This window comes from Monodon monoceros, unplaced genomic scaffold (genome assembly GCF_005190385.1).
Source record: "Monodon monoceros isolate NGI ecotype Baffin Bay Population unplaced genomic scaffold, NGI_Narwhal_1 Super_Scaffold_21, whole genome shotgun sequence".
Lineage (NCBI taxonomy): Eukaryota > Metazoa > Chordata > Mammalia > Artiodactyla > Monodontidae > Monodon > Monodon monoceros.
In genome coordinates this window covers 7,148,107-7,167,624 of record NW_021703778.1, presented here as the reverse complement: position 1 = coordinate 7,167,624, position 19,518 = coordinate 7,148,107, and the positions used below count along the sequence as shown (strand labels likewise).

Below are 19,518 nucleotides of genomic sequence, written 5' to 3'. Positions count from 1 at the left end.
AATGGAAAATTCCCTTCTGGACAAGTGAGAGGGCTGGCTTCCTGGGTCCACTTGACATTGGTTCCCCTGAACACCCAGTTTATCTTCCTTTCCCGCTGACTCTAAGTCTTGCAACCTTAATTAGTTTTGTGGCTCCAGTACTGATTTTTGGTTTAATTACAATGCAGCATGGTGATACTGCATTTCATTGTTTAATTGATCTGAAAATTGTTTTTTAGAGACTGCTTAAACTTGTTTGAAGTGAAATCTCTGCTTTTGCTTTCTTAATCTATGAAATATCAGCAAACCAAAGGGTTTATGAATATTTGCTAATAACTTTATTAAATCCACATACATAACTATGCAAAAACAACCTATCGATGGACTTTAAGGAAGCTGAATGCCTTTTAAGTAAGTATTTTCTTTTAGGTTTTGATTTTACCACTGTATTCACATCAATACTCTTAAGTGATGGAACACCTGAGATAGGTAAGGGGCTGACTTTCTTCTATCGCCATCAGTTTATGGTAATAGATCCAAGTTTATTCTTTAAATCTGAAGTATTTTTACAACCCAGGATATGGTCTGTCTTGGTGAACGTTGTCCTTTGTAAACTTGAGAAGCGTGTCTTCTGCTGTTGGATGAAGTGAAGTGTCCTTAGTGTCAGTTAAATCCAGTTGGTTGACGGTGCTGTTCAGTTCTTCTGTATCCTTGCTGATATTCTGTAGACTAATTGTTACAGCTGTAATTGTGCATTAGTGTGTCTTTCTCCTTTCAGTTGTTTTTGCTTTGTATATTCCAAAGTTGTACGGTACTTTTAGGCTTCTGTCTCAGTGAACTGGATGCTTTATCACTAGTAACATAGCCACTCCATCTTTCTTTTAAGTAATGTTTACATGGTAAAGGTTTCCATCCTTTCACTGGCAAACCTACCCAAGTCTTTTGAAGTCAGCTTCCTGTAGACAGTATACAGTTGGTTTATGGTTTTTCCTGTTTTGATGTAATTATTGATAGGTTTGGATTTAGTTCTCCCATATCTTGTTTCCTGTGTTTTCCCTCTATTTTTTGGTCCTCCGTTTCCCCTTTACTGCCACCTTTTAGGTTATAGGAACATTTTTAAGTATTCCATTTTAATTTATCTATTAGGATTTTGACTGTTATCTCTTGGTATAGGTTTTTTAGTGGTTGCTCTAGAATGAAGTGAGCTTTTTCTTTTTTCAACTACTATCCTCTCCCCTGTTGCCAGCTTCTCATAGAAATATTGTAAATGTTCTCGTGTAGGTAGCTCGGCTTCTGGAGTGGCGGGAATTTCAAAATCAGAGGAGCTTTGTGAATCTGTGCTGCTGCTAAGAGTTAGCGGCCTTTTCTCCTGAGGCACGTGCTTCCCACTGCTTAGAGCAGTTGTCTCTCCAGCACTAGAACCTATACTTACATCTTGATCTCTGCTTTTCAAATCAGAGTATGTGTCCTTTGGGCAAAGTACATTTTGTTCCATCTGAGGGGCAAGAGTATTGTCGTTGATTCCTGGCCTGTAGACGCGTCTGCTCGAGGAGGTCATACCCCCATTTCTCTCTTGGGAAGATAACAGAACAGTGTCAGACTGGCTGTCCCAGCCTTGACTTCCTTGTTCTGATATGTGTGTTGACTGGGAAGACGTCTGGGAAGAGATGTGAGTTGATTCCCCATCAGAGGAGTCACTGAAAAGCTTCGGAGACTGAGAGCCCCCTGCCTCTGTGGAGGACGGGAGGTTTTCCAAACAGTCATCAGTGAGGTCAGCACTTCTTTTAAAGAACACTTCCCACTGTGGTACTTCCCCGTCAGCCTTCTGGAGCTGTGGGACAGGACCCAGGTCTCCTTGAGCTGAAGCTGGGATTTCTGATTCTTCACTTTCGCTGTTGGATTCCGCACAATCTATGAAGTCTGCCCAGAGAGAAGTCGGCGTACTCTCCGCTCTGAAGCATCCTGTGCTTTCTGTCTGTTTTTCAGGCTGGTTTTGTGATATCGCAGTTGTGGGAAATACCTCAGGGTGAAGAGTTTGCTGATTTGGAATCTTGTGCCTTAAAGGTACTGGCAGAGGATCATCAAAGAGGTCACTGTCATCGTCCTCCTCTGTGGGATAAACAGAACAGGTGTGTAGGTAACACAATGCAAAAGGAACCAATTTGTGCTTCTAAGTAAAAATCCAATTTGTAGCTCTTAGCTACATTTTTTAATTCATGGAATTGCAATTAGTGGGTGTTCACTCTTCTTCCAAGAGAAGTTAAAAGGCCCTGTATTCTTGGGCTATTCTGAACAATTTATCTACCAGCCTTCAACTTGTCATAAAGCCAGACTGTGCGTTGAGACTAAAGATCTGTGCTCCCCAAATAAGGCCACAGAGCCTTAATCGGTGGTTCTTCTCTGGAGAGCTTTTTAAATAAAACAGCTTTCTACATTTCGTTTCACACCTACTGAGTCCCTGAAAGTAGGACCGAATAATTTACTTTTCAAGTTAAGTTCTACAGCCGATTCTGTACCTCAGCTGGGTTTTCGAACCACCCAGACTAAGCGAGACGTTTGCAAACTCGCTGTGCTCTGCAGACAGTAGATGCTCAAGGAGTTGGCTGATGGAGTGGCTTAACAGAGACAACTTTTTCCTAACTAACATTTTCCTTCTGTGAACATTTTCTGATAGATACCTACTTTATGCATGTTATAGGCTGAATGTCTGTGTCCTCCCAAAATTCATAATTTGAATTTCTGACTACAGTGTGATGGTGGTAGGTGAAGGTGGGGCCTTTAGACGATAATTAGCTCATGACGGGGGGACCCGTGTGATGGGATTTTAGCGCCCCTGTGAGAAGAGGAAGCAGATTTCTCACCTTCTCCATGCCCATGCACAGAGGAAAGGCCATGTGAGTGCACAGTGAGAAGGTGCCTGAGAGCCAGGAAGTGGGCCCCTACCAGGAAACACATCTGCCAGCACCTTGGGCTTGGACATCCCAGCAGCCGCCAGAACTGTGAGAAGTAGCCACCCAGTCTCTGGTGATTGATTGTTATGCAGCCCTATGCCAAGAGCACAGGCCATGAGAGACACTGGGGGACACACAGATTGAGTCAGCTTTAACCAAGACACTGAATAAGCCACATCTAGTGTCATTTTACTGTCTTAAGCATGCTGCACTAGCCTGGAGTGAGCCCCGTCCACTTACATTCTGAAAATGAGGAAACCTTACGTGGAGGATGAAATTTACATAAATTAAAATGACATGGCACGGAACTGGGGGGAAGACAGCTATTTTCCTGCGCCCTAATGGCACCTAACCTCACCTCGAAGAAGGAAATAAAATGCTCATGAGGCTACTTACCGTAGAGGGCAGCTTATGTTCTAGTGCAGAACCTCGTGTTAAGAAGCAGGTAATTATAAGTTAACTATTTTCCCACTGATAAAGGATGTAGCTTAAAACTGCATTTTTAAAAGCTGCTTTTAAAGGGAGGCGGAGGGGGAATAGAAACCGTCATCCAGCTCCCATTTTACCAGTGAGGAGGGAGGCCCAGAGAAGATGTGTGACAGTGCGCAGTCAAGAGACCGAAGTCCAGTGTTCTGTATTACAACTAAAGTTGTTTAAACAAACAGCTATTTATCTTCTTTTCTAAAGGACTTAAGGTGACTAAGATGTCTAGGGTCTATACTTGGAGTCACCCTGGTCTCCAAATTATGGCTTCATTTTGAGCCACGGATTAATTTGTTACAGCTCCTCCGCTTATGTGCCAGTTACCTTTCTGTGGAACTTTTTTGTATCACCTCTAAGTTGGACAGTTTCATGTTCTTCTGGATCAGTGACTATACCAGTATTGTGGTATGTTTCAACTGTAAAAATAATCTGTCAAAACATTTTCACATTAACTCACCTGTATGTATCTGAAAAAAAGTAAAGTTTCTATACTATTAGAAGTTTATTCTGACATTATGTATTCTTTCTGTTATGACAATATAAAATTTTGAAATTTCTCTCTATGAAAATGGGAAGGCATATAACAGAAAACATCACAATAAAGTGTTGAAATCCTTAACATTTACACAAACTGATACACCTAAACCTAATAAAAAAAGACAAATGTCATAATTCATAGGTACTTTCCACCATCGTGTACTGCTGATGTCTGTATAAACTGGTATAATCTACTGGAAAACAATTTGGCAATATGTGTGTATCAGGCACCATAATTTCTACAATTTAACCCAATAATGAGAGCTGTGAAACAGACTTACATATATAATGTCGCTCATCACAGTATTTATAAAAGTGAAAAGTTCAAAATAACCTAACGTGTACAACAGATTAAATATACCATTATATAGTCACGGCATTCAAAAAATTACCACAGACGTGTAGAAAGGTGGGAAAATACCCCATATAATAAGGAAAAAAGTCAAAACTACCCAGAAATGATAAAATATGAGAGTAAATCTTCATCACCTTGGGTTAAGCAAGAGTTTCTTAGATATGACACCAAAAGCAAAAAAAGCACAAGCTATAAAAGAAATTAAATCGGACTTCATCAAAAATTTAAAATTTTACGCTTCCAAAGACATCATGAAGAAAGTAAAAAAGACAGCTTTCACAGACCAGAGCACCCTGAAAAGCGGTCTTGCAGGGAAACCCACACCTGTGACTCCAGGTCATTCTTCTTACCTGAGTCTAGGTGGATTGTTCTTGCTCTCTTCAATTTTCCAAGTGGTTTATACTTTGGCTCAGTACTTTGGGAAGATTGGCATAAAGGCTTTAAGCTGAAATGAATACGAATATTTTATTTTTCCTGTTGGGAAGTTGCTGGAATGTAAGCATCACTTTTAGAGATTATAAAAACCTAACTATGGGGGAAACCATACCACTACTTTTCAAAACTGAAAAGCATTGTTTAATAATTAAAAATTACTTCAGGGACTTCCCTGGTGGCACAGTGGTTAAGAATCCGCCTGCCAATGCAGGGGGCACGGTACAAGCCCTGGTCCAGGAAGATCCCACATGCCGCGGAGCAACTAAGCCTGTGTGCCACAACTACTGAGCCTGTGCCCTAGAGCCTGTGAGCCACAACTACCGAGCCCGCGTGCCACAACTGAAGCCCGCGCGCCTACAGCCTGTGCTCCGCAAAAAAGAAGCCACCACAATGAGAAGCCCACACCCAGCGACAGAGTAGCTCCCTCTCGCCGCAACTAGAGAAAGCCCGCGCACGTGCAGCAACGAACACCCAACGCAGCCAAAAATCAATAAAATAAAATTAGGGGCTTCCCTGGTGGCGCAGTGGTTGAGAGTCTGCCTGCCGATGCAGGGGACGCGGGTTCGTGCCCCGGTCCGGGAAGATCCCACGTGCCGCGGAGCGGCTGGGCCCGTGAGCCATGGCCGCTGAGCCTGCGTGTCCGGAGCCTATGCTCCACAACGGGAAAGGCCACAGCAGTGAGAGGCCCACGTACCACAAAAATAAATAAATAAATAAATTTATTTTTTAAAAAAATTCAGTATAATAAAGTGGTAAATACAAGCACTTAAAACAACCTGGTAGATATTCATCTAATTGTAGGATTGGGGGGAGAGCAAAACTTTTATCTTTGTTCTTACGCTGCAGAAAAGCAGGTCCTATTCTAATAACCTATTAAGCAATAGAGGAACACGTTCTGGCATTCAGGGAATTCAGTGTCGCAACGGCTTCCTTATGCCAGATTCCCAGAAGCGTTTAGGATTTTATGTTAACACACTCACGTGAGGAAAGCCCATATACTCCCAACCAGTACCATATTTACAGCCACACCCATTTTACATCCTTGCCCCTGGTTTCCGGCCCAAAACTATTCTCTGGATCCATCCCGTCCAAAAACACAAGTCCCACAAGTAGTAACTACTCACATTTCTTGAACTTTACCCATAGTTGTGCCTAGCGGAATGACATTTGGATATACATTCACAGGACAGATGTAGCTCAAGAAATCTTTAATCTGGAAGAAGGAAAATAAAATGCATCAGTTATCTCTACGGTGAAGAGCCCCGGCGTTAGAGCAGCAGATAAAGGGATGCAGGGAAAGAGAAGTAGAAGTCTCTCAAGACTGTGGTCCCAATGCCAGCTGCACGTGGGGAGCACCTGGGGACCTCCTAGGAGAAGACAGACCCAACCCCAAAAGTCCCCTAACTGAGCTATGATGGGGCCTGGAGGTCAGTAGGTTTGGACGTTCTTCAGGTGATTCTGTTCTCCAGTAAGGAGTGAGGATCACTGATGAATGGGATGCAGAGGCTCCATTTCTTCATATGACATTAGTTCCCTTATCTAGGGTCACTCACCCGTAGTTAACCAATCCCCTTCAAGGAAGTGAGAATTCATCTGAGTATTTAATACGCACAAGGAAAAAAGCTCTTAGAATTGCATTTCTTTCCTCCGACATAATCGTTAGCAATACCAAGGGGAACTACATCTTTGAGATTGCTTGATTTGTTCTCAGGGTTTATTCTAATCTAAACAAGGACATGCCAAAATGTCGTGAATACCTTGATTTTCTGCAAAGCTCAGAATGCTAAACAGGAGGGCTTCTGTCACTATTCCTCAAAACACCTCTAACAACCCAGAAGAGCTTCTGCTTTGCCACTTATTAGATCTTGGTGAGCTTGTGGTCTCGGTTAAGTTACCTAACGTCTCTGAGTCTTAGAGTCTTCATCTAAAAGTATAAATGAGATAATGTGGGTAAAGTGCTTAGCCCTGGTACCTGGCACATAGTTGAACATTCAATAAAACTGTCTATTACAAAGTTGGTAATGACAACACAAAGATTTTTATTCCCTTCTGCAAATGGGGAGAGACACAAAGTAATTATTAGCACCCAACTTTGTCAAATAAAGCACCAAGTCAAAAGAGGTAGGGAACCCAGGAATTATTAATAACTCTATATTCAAATAAAATGGGAACCTTAAGACAAAGGGGAAAGACAGGAACAGATACATTCTTTGGATACTTCTCATACACAATTTCCTTTGTACTTTCAGAGTAGGCATGCAAAAAGAAGCCATTATTTACCTTGCCCACAACCTATATGATTTGCATAATCAATCCAGAGTCGAGGCTGGTAGAAATCTGAGGCTTTTGAAGGGAATAAGAATGAAGACAGGTCAGACCCACACCAGAAATGGCCCCTATCTACTCAGAGATGAAGTGGCCACAAGGAGACAAGAGATACCCAGGAGAGGGCATCCTCTCCCACTGGTCCACACCGATGCCCTTTCTTCAGATGCCTGCCTTAAAACTACCCATTAACACAGTCCGTTCTGGTTCTGTGCAGTAGTTCCACTCCATAAGCCACTGCAGACAGTAGACCACTGTTCCTGTGGGAAATAAATACAGTGTTTCCCTGAACCTCCAGTCACAGCGCTTTGTCAACCGATCAAGTACACAACCTTCTTTTATGTGTGCTTCTCTTTAAAGATATCGTCCGTAGAATACACCGTTGATCCATGAACACTGAGCTCATAGCCAGTGGCGCTGCAGCTCACGCCTGAAGAGAACTTATCCGACACAGGCACTGCCTCAGCAGGGCACACCTCGGCCTTCCTGGAGCTTAGGAACACTTGAGAGCACTTCAGCGCTACACTTGGAGGCTGTTTCAAACGGCAAAATCACCCCAAAAAGCACACAAATATGGAAAACGCAGCAGTAAAAAGACGGCAAAGAGGACACTCGTTTACAGCCCGGGAGCTGAAACAAGAAGGCAGGAGGCCACCATGTGCGACCTGAGTCGGGAATGTGCGTGTCGGGTGACTCAAATCTCTTGCGGCCCTGCGGTGCACGTCTGCAAATGACCACAGAGCGCCACTCGCGCTGATGTGGGGATTCAAACAAATGTCAGTGAGCAGGCAGATTTGTAAATGAGGAATCCGCAAATAATGAGGATCAACCGTACTTGGGGGAAAAAAAAAAAAAAAGGAAATGATCTTTAAATCTACTCACATTTGTTTTCCTTTTTTTTTTGGGTCTCGCCACGCGGCATGCAGGATCTTCCTTCCCTGACCAGGGATGGAACCCGTGCCCCCTGCAGTGGACGCGCGGAGTTCTAACTACTGGACCACTGGGGAATGCCCCCTACTATTTACATTTTTAAATATAGTTCAGCGTGTTCTATACACAGGATATAGGCGTATTAATTAAAGCAGTTTTCCGGAAAGCCTCTCTCTTCTCACTGGACACAGTGAGAGAAGATGAGTAACCAGAGCTCAGGGTAACCCCGCCACAAGCAGGATAACTGCTGTCACCCGAGGAGAGAAGGAAGAGAGGAAGCAGGTCAGCCGCTCCACCCCTCTACCCAAGCAGCAGGGAGATGCCTCCCCATTGGGAGCTAACTTTATAGAATCCCAGGAAGGCTGTGCTTCCCAACTTGGCTGCTAACTATACTGAAGAAGAGAAATAAGAGCAGTTATGATTGAAAAGTTTTCCCCAATTAGAAGCCCTCCCTGTGGCTGAGACAGAAAAGGATGCTGAGAGGTAAGAGGAAGGTTGAGCAACAGTGATGCTGGGCCAGATGCCTAGTCCAGGACAAATCACCAGGAAGGGGCTTTGACAACAACCTAAAAGTCAGGATAAACTGATAAAGAAAACGTTAACTAAATTATACCATCCAGATGAATTACTTCCAGGCTACTCTCAAATAATCCATTTGCACCTGGAAGCTAAGCCCAGCTATTGAAGAGAGATGTCACTGGGATACTTTGATACCAAATAATCATTTACAGTTTTCTGGCTGACTTGAAAAGAATGCTGCTACCTGACCCCAATGTTCATAGCAGCACAATTTACAATCGCCAAGACATGGAAGCAACCTAAGTGTCCATCGACAGACGAATGGATAAAGAAGATGTGGTACATATATACAATGGGATATTACTCAGCCATAAAAAAGAATGGAATAATGCCATTTGCAGCAACATGGGCGGACCTAGAGATTATCATACTAAGTGAAGAAAGTCAGAAAAAGTCAAGTATTATATCACTTATATGTGAAATCTAAAAAGTGATACAAATGAACTTATTTACAGACATAGAAAACAAACTTACGGTTACCAAAGGGGAAAGGGGGCAGGCGAGGGATAAGTTAGGAGTTTGGGATTAACAGATACACACACTACTATATAGAAAATAGACAAACAACAAGGACCTACTGTATGGCACAGGGAACTATATTCAATATTTTGTAATAACCTATAAGGGAAAAGAATCTGAAAAAGAATGTAGATAAATATATATATTTATATATATAAATGAGTCACTTTACTGTACACTAGAAACTAACAACATTGTAAACCAACCATACTTCAATAAAAAATTTTTTAAAAAATGCTGCTACCTGGAGCTCTGCAAGAATCCACCTGTTCAAATCATCACCATGCCCACGCTCACTGCTGCAGAGCTATATCCATGTACCCCCAATGCAAAAATAATCGCTATCAGGGAAATGCGTTAAGTGCAGAAAGGGCAAAACTAAAATTATGTATGACTTAAAGTGTCATAAAAAGCCAGCTTTTATACTGCTTTTTCTCCAATACATGAAATTACTGAATCCCTGCACTTGTAAGATGCTAGCATTTACTTTGGAAATGCATGAGGATTCTGCAAATAAATTACATATGTCAGGTTCCCATTCTAGTATGTCAATTTCCTATATAAAAACTACCATAACGGGGACTTTCCTGGCGGTCCAGTGGTTAGGACTCTCAGCTTCCACTGCAGGGGTCACGGGTTCGGTCCCTGGTCGGGGAACTAAGATCCCGCATTTCGCGTGGCACAGCCAAAAAAAAATACCATAACAATACCATTTTAAGCCCTCTTCAACTGAATAATTCTACTATACTATGTCCTAAGGACAGGGTCTACACCTCAGTCACCTTTGTTCTTCCTCATTGCTGAATATTCAGGACAATTTTTTAAACGGCTTTTCAGTACAATCAAACTTTGGAAGAGGCCAAGAATCTGCACAGTACCCTAAGGCTACCAATAATGAGATTTTATCTGTAGTACTCCTTCAAATAAGATTTACGATTCTTTTTTTTTTCAATCTTCTTTTTTTCTTGCTGAAGTATAGTCGATGTACAATATTATATGTAAGTTACAGGTATACAATGCAGTGATTTACAACTTTGAAAGGTTATACTCCACATATAGTTATTATAGAATACTGGCTATATTCCCTGGCTTGTATAATGTTGGAGTATCTTCTTTTACCTTCTTAACTATTACTTCCTTGGGGAAGCTTTTTATGTTTTGCTTGTTTGCTTTTTAATTTTATTTATTAAACTATAGTTGATTTACAATATTGTGTTAGTTTCAGGTGTACAGCTTCAGATTCTTTTCCATTATAGGTCATCACAAGACACTGAATACAGTTCCAAGTGCTAAACAGTCAGATTTATGATTTTTTGTGACACATGAACAGAACTGAAGTGGGGAATTTAAAATACATTTAGAAAGCAAGTTGGAAAGAAAACCTTAATCATATGTTTTCTTCAATGTTTAGGCTGAAAACAAGTGATGATAGCAATTTCCTTTAGACTTAGTAACACAGCTCATCCACTGAGATGTCTTCCCTAAATTTCTTTAGGAAAAGCCAAAACCAGTCTTAAGCGGTAGAAAAAGAGATGCCCGCAGAAGCCACGAAGGGGAGTATATGAGGTCCTCTTACCTCACTGTAGGAGGAGTGAAAAGAAAAGCAGGCTCTGTACGAACTCTCTCCAGTCCTAAAGTGAGATGAAAACACAAAATTAAAGGTCACTTATCAAAACTAAGCTAAGTTCTAAATTTCAAGTCTTCTTATTCAGGCTCCTGCAGTATGAAATCACCTTACCAAAAAGAATTTCTTCCTGGGACAAGAGGGAACTCTTTCCAGAAATGTAAATTTTTGTAGACATTCTGAATGGCCAACGTTAAGGAAATTTGCTAAAACGTGGTGATCAGTATGGGACTCCTCTACTCCACCAAAGGCTTCTACTTCATACAACGTCAGTTCCTAACTCCCTGCCAAGCAAGACACCCTGTCTCTAACCCTCTCATCTGTCTAACTCAAGTAGACCCCAGGAAATACTGGCTAATGGTATTAGCCAATAGACAGCTTTGAAAGCCGCATCTGTTTAGTTTAAATAGAGTTTAAATTTCAGAAGTTATTTTCCACAATTATAATATATCCTCTTCTTAGGCTTAGGCTAGATTGCATTTCAACTATCGATTTACCTCAAGGCAAGGTTTCTCTCGAAAGACACTGCTTGCTTACCTCACTATGACATTGGTTTTTCTGGCTCTTTCTCCAAACCACATAGTGGATGGCTTAATGCTGATTGTGTGGAGTGGAATTCTATTTTTGGAGGTAACGCCACAGGGTAACTTATTCCACTGAAAATATTCCTCTGCCTAAAAAAGATTTTAAAAATATAGTAAAGCAGTTTAATATTTTCAACAAATCTGTTTGTAGGCAGGGTCTCAAAAACAAATGTAGATGAGTTTTCAGACATGAAAAAAAATATATATATATAGACATGAGGAAACAGGTAAGCCCAAATTGAGGAATGTTCCACAAAACAACTGACCTGAACTCTTCAAATATGTCAGTGTGATGAAAGAAAAGCAAAAGGTTTGAGACTTGATCTACATGAAAAGAAACTGAAGAGGCCTGAGCAAATGCAAAAGATGATTCTTAATAAAATCCTGGATGACTGTATTAAGAACAGGAGGCCCTGCTCTTCCCTCCACAAGCCATAAAGGACATGATCGGGACAACGAGGGAAATGTGAATATGGACTCCATCACATCCAGTAGGGTCGTATCAATGCTAAACTTCCTGAGTGTGGGAACTGTACTGTGGTCGTGCAGGAGAACGTCCTTGTTTACGGCAAAGTGTCATGGCATCTGCAACTGACTCTCAAGTGGATTGGGGGGTGGGGGTGCTAGTTACACAGAGACAGACACAGAGTACGTCAGGGAGCAGACGTGATGGTGTTAACACATGGGAAGCCAGAGGAAGAAGACGCGGTGTTTGTATGACCCAGTGATTCCACACCCGGGTATATATCCAGAAAAAAAAACAGAAACACTAATTTGAAAAGATACATGCACCCCAATGTTCATAGCAGCATTATTTACAACTGCCAAGATATGGAATCAACTTAAGTGTCCATCAACAAATGAATGAATAAAGAAGATGTGGTGTATAAAAATATATACAATGAACTACTACTCAGCCATAAAAAAGAATAAAATTTTGCCATCTGCAACAACATGGATGGACGTGTAGGGTATTATGCTAAGTGAAATAAGTCAGACAGAGAAAGACAAATACTGTGTGATATATGTAGAATCTAAAAAATACAACAAACTAGTGAATATAACAAAACTCACAGATACAGAGAATAAACTAGTGGTTATCAGTGGGGAGAGGGAAGGGGGAGCGGCAAATAAGGGCATGGGACTAAGAGGTACAAACTCTTAGGTTTAAAATGAGCTACAAGGATATATGGTACAACACGCGGAATAGAGCCAATATTTTATAGTAGCTATAAATGGAATACAACCTTTAAAAACTGAATCACTACATTGTACAACTGTAACATATAACATTGTACATCAACTACACTTCAATTTAAAACAAAAGAGTACATGGTGTTCTTTGTACTAGTCTAACAAATTTACTGCTTTAAATTTTTTTTTTTTTTTTTTTTTTTGCGGCACGCGGGCCTCTCACTGTCGTGGCCTCTCCCTGTCGTGGCCTCTCCCGTTGCGGAGCACAGGCTCCAGACGCGCAGGCTCAGCGGCCATGGCTCACGGGCCCAGCCGCTCCGCGGCATGTGGGACCCTCCCGGACCGGGGCACGAACCCGTGTCCCCTGCATCGGCAGGTGGATTCTCAACCACTGCGCCACCAGGGAAGCCCTGCTTTAAAATTTATCAAAATAAAGTTGGAGAGGAAAGTAACATGTGTTTTTAAAAGGTTGAAAGCCAATGGGACTATTTTCCCAAAGACATTACATTTAGATAGGAATCCTTCGAAACCATGAACACTCCATCCAAATCAAATATCACTGGAGCACTTTTGGTGCTGTTTCTCACGAGGCTGTGGGTGAGAGTGCTCCAGGGCTGTGCAGGCTGCTCTGTTGAATATTTTTAAGGCTATGTGACCTGAGACACATACCTTAAGCTGCTAGAAGTAGTGTTTCAAGGCGAGTAGCCATGTGGGAAATGACAGGGGGTGAGTTAAGCTACTTTGTGGTTTGTGAGAAAATTTAGACCAAAAAGAAATCTGCCAATTAAAATATTTATGGGGCATGGTAGGGGCAAAGAGTACAAGTCCAAAAGAAAAAGGACAAAACAGTTTCTACTTTGTATTACATTGTTTTTATCCATCCATTAATTCATTGCATGTGTATGTGTGTGTGTACATATACAAATAGAATGATGAAATAAATTCATGATGCAAGTTATAGTATGCAGCTGACCAATCATCAAAAGTAATTTCTTACCTAGTAGCTCTCCTGCGGTGGTCTGAAATAGAATCTTCCATGCTATGGATAAGAATCGTTTTTTGTTGTTGTTGTTTTTAAATTTTGCTTTACTTTAGTGCTGAGCAAGTTTACTTTAGGATTTTGGCTGATGGAGCTAATATCACTGTTTTCTTTTTAATTTATTTATTTTATTTATTTTTATTTTTGGCAGTGTTGGGTCTTTGTTGCTGTGCGCGGGCTTTCTCCAGTTGCGTCAAGCGGTGGCTACTCTTCATTGCGGTGCAAGGGCTTCTCATTGCGGCAGCCTCTCTTGTTGCAGAGCATGGGCTCTAGGCATGCAAGCCTCAATAGTTGGGGCGCACGGGCTCAGTAGTTGTGGCGCACGGGTTTAGGTGCTCCACGGCATGTGAGATCTTACTGGACCAGGGCTCGAACCCGTGTCCCCTGCATTGGCAGGCGGATTCCCAACCACTGCGCCACCAAGGAAGCCCTAATATTACTGTTACAATGATTATCTAAATGTATAAATGCACTGTTTACTAAAATAAAAATTACTCAGCATATGAATGCTAAGATTAAAGATTTAGAGAACAATTAGGATCACACATACCCCTACATGTGAAGATGACTAATTAGTAGCAGTGACATTGAATGACAATATAAATTAAAATGGAAATGTTAAAGGCCAATTTAAAATTTAACACCTGGCAGGTAATAAGAGAAGAGAGTTCTATGGTGGCATCAGAAAACCAATTACCAGTGAGTTTCAAAGACACTAAAAACATTCATTTGAAATTGGACCAGCAATACATGTAACTATTTTAAAATTCAAAGCAAAGTTATATCTAGATATTTATCTCAAATGAGGAGAAGGAAAATAAAGTTTATAAATGCGCACATGTCATGAGTCTCAGAAGTAAATCATGGGCTTTCCTGGTGGCGCAGTGGTTAAGAATCTGCCTGCCAATGCAGGGGACACAGGTTCAAGCCCTGGTCCGGGAAGATTCCACATGCCGTGGAACAACTAAGCCTGTGAGCCACAAATACTGAGCCTGTGCTCTGGAGCCTGCGAGCCACAACTACTGATCCCACGTGCCACAAGTACTGTAACCCGCACACCTAGAGCCTGTGCTCCACAACAAGAGAAGCCACTGCAATGAGAAGCCTGCACCTCGCAAGGAAGAGAAGCCCCCCACTCGCCGCAACTAGAGAAAGCCTGCGCAGCAACGAAGACCTAAGGCAGCCAAAAATAAACAAATAAATAAATTTATTTTTTAAAAAAGTAAATCACAACGGGTTGTGATTGTTTTCTTAAATTATAAGCTCTAACATGTTACTAATTTCCTTACAAATAAACTGTTCATTACATAAGTCATTACAAATAAACACGTATCAATTGTATAAATATATTTCATTAATAATTAAAAGTACTGAGACTCTGGGAGGGCTCATGCCAAGGAGTACTTCCCACAACGTCTGCTGCCAGTGTCCTTGCCCCACGGTGAGCCACAGCCCCCACCCCCCCACCTCTGCAGGAGACCCTCCAACACTAGCAGGAACAAAAGCCTTAAGCCAAGAAAGAAAGGACACCAAACCCTGTGATCCTCATGCCACAGCTGAAGACCCACTGTGTCTCAGGAAATAGAACAGAAAAAAACCCCAAAAAACCTACCCTTTGTAATAGAGATACACCAGAAATACATTTACACGTGGAACAACTCCTACAGAACACCTAGTGAACGCTGGCAGGAGACCTCAGGCCTCCCAAAAGGCAAGAAACCCCCCACGTACCTGGGTAGGGCAAAAGAATAAACAGAGACAAAAGGATAGGGATGGAACCTGCACCAGTGGTAGGGAGCCGTGAAGGAAGAACGGTTTCCACACACCAGGAGCCCCTTTGCGGGCGGAGACTGCGGGTGGCGGACGGGGGAAGCTTCGGAGCCGCGGAGGAGAGCGCAGCAATGGGGGTGCAGGGGCAGAGAGATTCCCGCACAGAGGATCGGTGCCAATCGGCACTCACCAGCCCGAGAGGCTTGTCTGCTCCCCCGCCGGGGCGGGTGGGGCTGGGAGCTGAGGCTCGGGCTTCGGTCGGAGCGCAGGGAGAGGACTGGGGTAGGCGGCGTGAACACAGCCTGCAGGGGGTTAGTGCACCACGGCTGGCCGGGAGGGAGTCCGGGGAAAAGTCTGGACCTGCCGAAGAGGCAAGAGACTTTTTCTTCCCTCTTTGTTTCCTGGTGCGCGAGGAGAGGGGATTAAGAGCGCTGCTTAAAGGAGCTCCAGAGACGGGCGCGAGCCACGGCTAACAGGGCGGTCCCAAGAGACAGGCCTGACATGCTAAGGCTGCTGCTGCCGCCACCAAGAAGCCTGTGTGCGAGCACAGGTCACTCTCCACACCCCTCTTCTGGGGAGCCTGTGCAGCCCGCCACTGCCAGGGTCCTGGGATCCAGGGACAACTTCCCTGGGAGAACGCACGGTGCGCCTCAGGCTGGTGCAACGCAGGCCCGCCCTGCCTCTGTGCTCCTCCCCCCCCCCCCCCCCCCCCCGCCCTCAGTGACCCACAGTCCCCGAAGCAGCTGCTCCTTTAACCCCGTCCTGTCTGAGCCAAGAACAGACGCCCTCCGGCAACCTACACGCAGAGGCGGGGCCCAATCCAAAGCTGAACCCCGGGAGCTGTGAGAACAAAGAAGAGAAAGGGAAATCTCTCCCAGCAGCCTCAGGAGCAGCGGATTAAAGCTCCACAATCAATTTGATGTACCTGCATCTGTGGAATACCTGAATAGAAAACAACTCATCCCAAATTGAGGAGGTGGGCTTCGAGAGCAATATTTATGATTTTTTTCCCTTTTCCTCTTTTTGTGAGTGTGTATGTTTCTGTGTGAGATTTTGTCTGTATAGCTTTGCTTCCAACATTTGTCCTTGGGTTCTATCCATCCGTCTTTTTTTTTTTTCTTTAAAAAATTTTTTTTCTTAATAATTATTTTTTCTTTAATAACTGTATTTTATTTTATCTTTATATTATATTATTTTATTTCCTTCTTCCTCCCTCCCTCCCTCCCTCCCTCCTTCCCTCCCTCTCTCTCTCTCTCTCTCTCTCTCTCTTTCTTTCTTTCTTTCCCCTTTTATTCTGAGCCATGGGGATGAAAGGCTCTTGGTGCTGCAGCCAGGAGTCAGTGCTGCGCCTCTGAGGTGGGAAAGCCAACTTCAGAATACTGGTCCACAAGAGACCTCCCAGCACCACATAACATCAAACGGCGAAAATCTCCCAGAGATCTCCATCTCAACACCAGCACCCAGCTTCACTCAACGACCAGCAAGCTACAGTGCTGGACACCCTATGCCAAACAACTAGCAAGACAGGAACACAACCCCACCCATTAGCAGAGGCTGCCTAAAATCATAATAAGTCCACAGACACACCAAAACACACCACCAGACGTGCACCTGCCCACCAGAAAGACAAGATCCAGCCTCATCCACCAAAACACAGGCACTAGTCCCCTCCACCAGGAAGCCTACACAATCCACTGAACCAACTTTAGCTACTGGGGACAGACACCAAAAACAACAGGAACTACAAAGCTGCAGCCTGCAAAAAAGGAGACCTCAAACACAGTAAGATAAGCAAAATGAGAAGACAGAAAAACACACAGCAGATGAAGAAGCAAGATAAAAACCCACCAGACCTAACAAACGAAGAGGAAATAGGCAGTCTACCTGAAAAAGAATTCAGAATAATGATAGTAAAGATGATCCAAAATCTTGAAAATAGAATAGAGAAAATGCAAGAAACATTTAACAAGGACCTAGAAGAACTAAAGATGAAACAAGCGACGATGAACAACACAACAAATGAAATTAAAAATACTCTAGATGGGATCAATAGCAGAATAACTGAGGCAGAAGAACTGATAAGTGACCTGGAAGATAAAATAGTGGAAATAACTACTGCAGAGCAGAATAAAGAAAAAAGAATGAAAAGAACTGAGGACGGTCTCAGAGGCCTCTGGAACAACATTAAATGCACCAACATTCGAATTATAGGGGTTCCAAAAGAAGAAGAGAAAAAGAAAGGGACTGAGAAAATATTTGAAGAGATTAGAGTTGAAAACTTCCCTAATATGGGAAAGGAAATACTTAATCAAGTCCAGGAAGCACAGAGAGTCCCATACAGGATAAATCCAAAGAGAAATACACCAAGACACATATTAATCAAACTGTCAAAAATTAAATACAAAGAAAACATGTTAAAAGTAGCAAGGGAAAAAACAACAAATAACACACAAGGGAATCCCCATAAGGTTAACAGCTGATCTTTCAGCAGAAACTCTGCAAGCTAGAAGGGACTGTCAAGACATATTTAAAGTGATGAAGGAGAAAAACCTGCAACCAAGATTACTCTACCCAGCAAGGATCTCATTCAGATTTGATGGAGAAATTAAAACCTTTGCAGACAAGCAAAAGCTGAGAGAGTTCAGCACCACCAAACCAGCTTTACAACAAATGCTAAAGGAACTTCTCTAGGCAAGAAACACAAGAGAAGATAAAGACCTACAATAACAATCCCAAAACAATTGAGAAAATGGGAATAGGAACAAACATATCGATAATTACCTTAAATGTAAATGGACTAAATGCTCCCACCAAAAGACACAGATTGGCTGAATGGATACAAAAACTAGACCCATATATTTGCTCTCTACAAGAGACCCACTTCAGACCTAGAGACACATACAGACTGAAAGTAAGGGGATGGAAAAAGATATTCCATGCAAATGGAAACCAAAAGAAAGCTGGAGTAGCAATTCTCATATCAGACAAAATAAACTTTAAAATAAAGACTATTAGAAGAGACAAAGAAGGACACTACATAATGATCAAGGGATCGATCCAAGAAGAAGATATAACAATTGTAAATATTTATGCACCCAACATAGGAGCACCTCAATACATAAGGCAAATACTAACAGCCATAAAAGGGGAAATCGACAGTAACACATTCATAGTAGGGGACTTTAACACCCCACCTTCACCAATGGACAGATCATCCAAAATGAAAATAAATAAGGAAACACAAGCTTTAAATGATACATTAAACAAGATGGACTTAATTGATATTTACAGGACATTCCATCCAAAAACAACAGAATACACATTTTTCTCAAGTGCTCATGGAAAATTCTCCAGAATAGATCATATCTTGGGTCACAAATCAAGCCTTGGTAAATTTAAGAAAACTGAAATTGTATCAAGTATCTTTTCTGACCACAATGCTATGAGACTAGATATCAATTACAGGAAAAGATCTGTAAAAAATACAAACATATGGAGGCTAAACAATACACTCCTTAATAACGAAGTGATCACTGAAGAAATCAAACAGGAAATTAAAAAATACCTAGAAACAAATGACAATGGAGACACGATGACCCAAAACCTATGGGATGCAGCAAAAGCAGTTCTAAGAGGGAAGTTTATAGCAATACAATCCTACCTTAAGAAACAGGAAACATCTAGAATAAACAACCTAAACTTGCACCTAAAGCAATTAGAGAAAGAAGAACAAAAAACCCCCAAAGTTAGCAGAAGGAAAGAAATCATAAAAATCAGATCAGAAATAAATGAAAAAGAAATGAAGGAAACGATAGCAAAGATCAATAAAACTAAAAGGGGGTTCTTTGAGAAGATAAGGAAAATTGATAAACCATTAGCCAGACTCATCAAGAAAAAAGGGAGAAGACTCAAATCAATAGAATTAGAAATGAAAAAGGAGAAGTAACAACTGACACTGCAAAAATACAAAAGATCATGAGAGATTACTACAAGCAACTCTATGCCAATAAAATGGACAACCTGGAAGAAATGGACAAATTCTTAGAAATGCACAACCTGCCAAGACTGAATCAGGAAGAATAGAAAATATGAACAGACCAATCACAAGCACGGAAATTGAAACTGTGATTAAAAATCTGCCAACAAACAAAAGCCCAGGACCAGATGACTTCACAGGAGAATTCTATCAAACTTTTAGAGAAGAGGTAGCACCT

The 19,518-nt window shown here is 42.0% G+C and overlaps 1 protein-coding gene across 5 annotated transcripts in view; it reads right to left on the bottom strand.

Moving 5' to 3' along the window:
- Positions 1-704: 704 nt before the first annotated feature.
- The window catches only part of DCLRE1C (DNA cross-link repair 1C), a 49,803-nt gene continuing 30,989 nt past the window's right edge, over positions 705-19,518 (bottom strand). For all 5 annotated transcript variants that reach the window (XM_029237813.1, XM_029237817.1, XM_029237814.1 and 2 more), the window contains 5 exons: positions 11,255-11,391; positions 10,670-10,724; positions 5,865-5,953; positions 4,656-4,750; positions 705-2,088 (listed from right to left, as the gene is read on the bottom strand). In XM_029237813.1, coding sequence (XP_029093646.1) covers positions 1,115-2,088; positions 4,656-4,750; positions 5,865-5,953; positions 10,670-10,724; positions 11,255-11,391 — 1,350 coding nt within the window. In that variant the 3' untranslated portion in view covers positions 705-1,114. The remainder of the gene's footprint in view (positions 2,089-4,655; positions 4,751-5,864; positions 5,954-10,669; positions 10,725-11,254; positions 11,392-19,518) is intronic.